The sequence below is a fragment of the Orycteropus afer genome, unplaced genomic scaffold (genome assembly GCF_000298275.1).
Source record: "Orycteropus afer afer isolate SDZICR_OR568_19922 unplaced genomic scaffold, OryAfe1.0 scaffold00103, whole genome shotgun sequence".
Classification (NCBI taxonomy): domain Eukaryota; kingdom Metazoa; phylum Chordata; class Mammalia; order Tubulidentata; family Orycteropodidae; genus Orycteropus; species Orycteropus afer.
Genome location: NW_006921690.1, coordinates 6,117,322 through 6,121,035, shown reverse-complemented (window position 1 = coordinate 6,121,035; position 3,714 = coordinate 6,117,322). Strand labels below are relative to the sequence as shown.

At 32.2% G+C, this 3,714-nt stretch overlaps 1 protein-coding gene across 1 annotated transcript in view; it reads right to left on the bottom strand.

Annotated features, from left to right (window-relative positions):
• The window catches only part of CCDC73 (coiled-coil domain containing 73), a 163,931-nt gene that overhangs the window by 83,245 nt on the left and 76,972 nt on the right, over nt 1-3,714 (bottom strand). The window contains exons 4-5 of the mRNA XM_007943283.1: nt 3,006-3,041; nt 1,550-1,624 (exon numbers count right to left, since the gene is read on the bottom strand). Coding sequence (XP_007941474.1) covers nt 1,550-1,624; nt 3,006-3,041 — 111 coding nt within the window. The remainder of the gene's footprint in view (nt 1-1,549; nt 1,625-3,005; nt 3,042-3,714) is intronic.

Genomic DNA, 3,714 nt, shown 5'->3' with positions numbered 1-3,714 from the left:
AAGGCTGGCGGTTCAAACCCACCAGCCACTCCTCAGAAAGAAGATGGGGCAATCTACTTCCGTAGTGATACTGCCTTGGAAACCCAAGGAGGGGTCACTATGAGTTGGGTCCAACTCGACGGCACATAACAACAAAAACAACATAAAAATTATGAGATACACTCAAAAATACATGTTTCCAAGCCCTTACTCATATCATTTGCTAAGAATGATCTTCTCCGCTTTCTCCTAGATTCAACAATTATTAGCTTTTTTCTATATTCACTTTCTCTGTGTTTACACACAGACACACACATACATTCAAATTTTTTCTTTCTGAATCATTTGAAAATAAGTTTTAGCCATCGGGAAACTTCACCCCTAAATAATTTATCATTTATTTTCTAAAAGTAAATACTTTCTCCTATAAAACTGTAATACCAATATTATACACAGGGAAAGTAACAATAATTAATAGGAGTACTAAAATTTCTCCAATTGTACAATGGCTGTTATGATTTAAGGTTCATATTTTACATTGTTATATCTCTTCAGTCTCTTTTGATCAAGGACAGTTCCCCCTGTCATTTTTTACCATGATATTGATTTTTTTTTTTTTAATAGTCCAGGCCAGTTGTCTTCTGTTCCATATTATAGGTTTGTTTCATTGCTTCTGCATGATTATATTTGGGTTAATATTTTTGGCAAGGAAGAATGAAAAAAGATGATGTTATGTGCTCCTTACTGCATAATAACACAGTTAACCCATGGAAAGGTTGTCCCACTACTAATATTGCTGGATTTGATCATTTGATTAAGGAGGTATCTCTCAGAACCCTTCCATTGTAGAAATATATTTTCATCTTTGTAATTAATGTTATCTATGGGGTGATACTTTGAGATCACGTGAATATATTCTTTCCTGACAATCTTTATTTTGCTTTTGGCCTCATTTTATTGTTTGTCTTTCCTATTAGGATATAAGCTCTACCAGGACAAAGATTTTTGCACTTTTTATTCACTGCTGTATCCCAAGTGGTAAGAGTAATACTCAGCACACAGTAGATGTTCAATAACTATATAATGAATAAATAATCATTAGTTGCATACGTCTGTATTTTCTGTGAGAGACTGTGAACAACTTGAGAGTAAAGGTATTTTCTTAGTCTTTCTATTACCAGAATAAGCATGAGGACTCAATAATGATATGGTTTTGGTTTATTTTCACTTTTAAGGACTTTGGGTAAATCAGTTGTCTGTGCTGAATTAATTTTGTGTATCTGTAAAGTGTTAAAATTAACATATACCTATTTTGTTACATTACTATAAAAAATAAAAGTTATTTTAATATTTCATTTCAAAATAAAAGATGATGAAGCAAAAAAATCCTACTAATTTATAATTCAAGATTCATATGAAAAAAGTATTAAATTATGTACATTAAAAGAAATTTCATTAATATAAAACTGAGTTAGTAATCAATTTTGTTTTGTTAGCTTACATGTTTAATAGTTTTATTGATACAATGTTAAAATACAAATTGCTTTTTAAGCACACAAAGTTACTTTACCTGTAATGCTTTTAGTGTGTCCTTCAATCCTTCTATCTCTTTCTCTTTTATTTCTGTAGCAAGTTGATATTTTCCCTTTAAATAAAAAACTCTATTTTAATATTTTCCAATGTAAATCATATTGTAAAAGGGGGAAGAGTAAGAGCTCAAGAACCAAAACCTCTACTTTAAAGCAAATACTTCACAAGCTTTAAACCTGCATCTGCATTGCAAATTACATTTCAATGTCTTTAAAATACCATAAAATTATAATGTGGGCCTTATCTGATTATATTTATCATGAAATGGAAAATCTTATCACAACAACAAATCTTTTATCAGTAGAGTATTTCTACTTGTTAATTTACAGACACTATACAGTTAAGTATTTAAGTCAGCTAGAACAAATAGATTCCAATTAGTAAGATACAAGCCTATCTGTCTTATGATTATAAAGATATATGAGAAATTCTAAAAGTCTTCTGTTAAAAATAAAAAACTATGAATTATTAATATTCTAAATGGGATGTTCATTATACTGAAAACATGTATTAACTATTAAATAGCCAGAGGAAATATTTAATGCCAGATTAATTTCTAGGTTTGTTCAGATTTGTGTCCTCTTTGTCAGTTGGAATGCACTCAGATCCAAATCATTTTCATGGTTTTTAAAGACGGTAATTAGTGTGTTGTACATCAGGTCACTATGAGTCATAACCAAACTGATAGCACCTAACAACAATAAGGATTATGCAATAAAGCACTGAAAATATATTATCATTAATCGAAACACTGTATAGTGGAAAGAGCAATAATTTTGGGCTAAAGATATCTGGGTTCTAGTTCCAACTCTACCACTTTGAAATGGAATGTTCAGCAAGTCATTTAATCTCACAAGGCATCAGTATCCTTAATAATAAAATGATACGGATTACGTAACTTGATTTCTTTGGGTCTGTTCTGTTTCCAAGATTCTCAACAATCAATAATCTCCATTATTTGATTACTAAGAGCTCTGGAAGCCACAGTCCCTAAGGCATTTAACTACTAACCAGAAGGCTGGCGGTTCAAACCCACCAGCCACTCCTCAGATGGAAGGTTGGGCAATCTACTCCCGTAGTGATACTGCCTCAGAAACCCAAGGAGGGGTTGCTATGAGTTGGATCCAACTCGATGGCAGTGAGTTTCAGGTTAGTTTTATTTGATTATTACTGCTCTTTTCAATTATGATAATTAAATACATTTAACTATATTATAGGAGCTCTAGTAGCATAGTGGCTAAAGCACTTGACTGCTAACCAGAAGGCTGGCGGTTCAAACCCACCAGCCACTCCTCGGAAGGAAGGTTGGGCAATCCTACTTCCATAGTGATACTGCCTCAGAAACCCAAGGAGGGGTCGCTATGAGTCGGGGCCGACTCGACAGCACATAACAACAACACATATATGCTTCAAATTATTTAAAAATTAATAAATACCTTTTCTTCTTCTAAGGCACACAACTTCATTTGTAACTGATAATTTAAAAAATTGAAATACAGGTAAGTAAATAGTGATTACACTTGTCAGTGAGACTACAGAAAATTTTTACACCTGTCTGTATTGTTCAAACTTCATATAAGGTGAAAATGCTACTTCTATTTTCTGAAAATAAAATAATAAAGATATAAATGAAGGGGAGCCAATCACTAAGGTAAATGATAATTTAATGACCCTAAGTAGTCCGCCAGCCACTCCTAGGAAGGAAGGTCGGGCAATTCACATCCATAGTGATACCACCTTGGAAACCCAAGAAGGGGTTGCTATGAGTCAGGTTCAACTGGAAGGCACACAACAACAACAACAACAACAATTAGTGTTCCCGATCATTGTTTAAAGTTTAATTTTCCCCTTCTAAAGTTTTCCTTAAATGACTGAACATTTTACTATGTTATATTTCTCAATATTAATATGTATCACTTTCTGAAGGAATAGTTTTACGAATTCAATATCATTTGTATATATATCAATTAATATTTATGATCTGAAAAATTTTAAAATACACATAGCAGGGCAGTGTAATAATAACATTTTAAAATAGAAAACCTAAAATATGCATGTGAAAAGAAAATAATGAACTATTCCAAGCAGCACAAAGACATTAGACAAAACTGTCAAGGAATTGTGGAATTAAAAATGTAAATACGA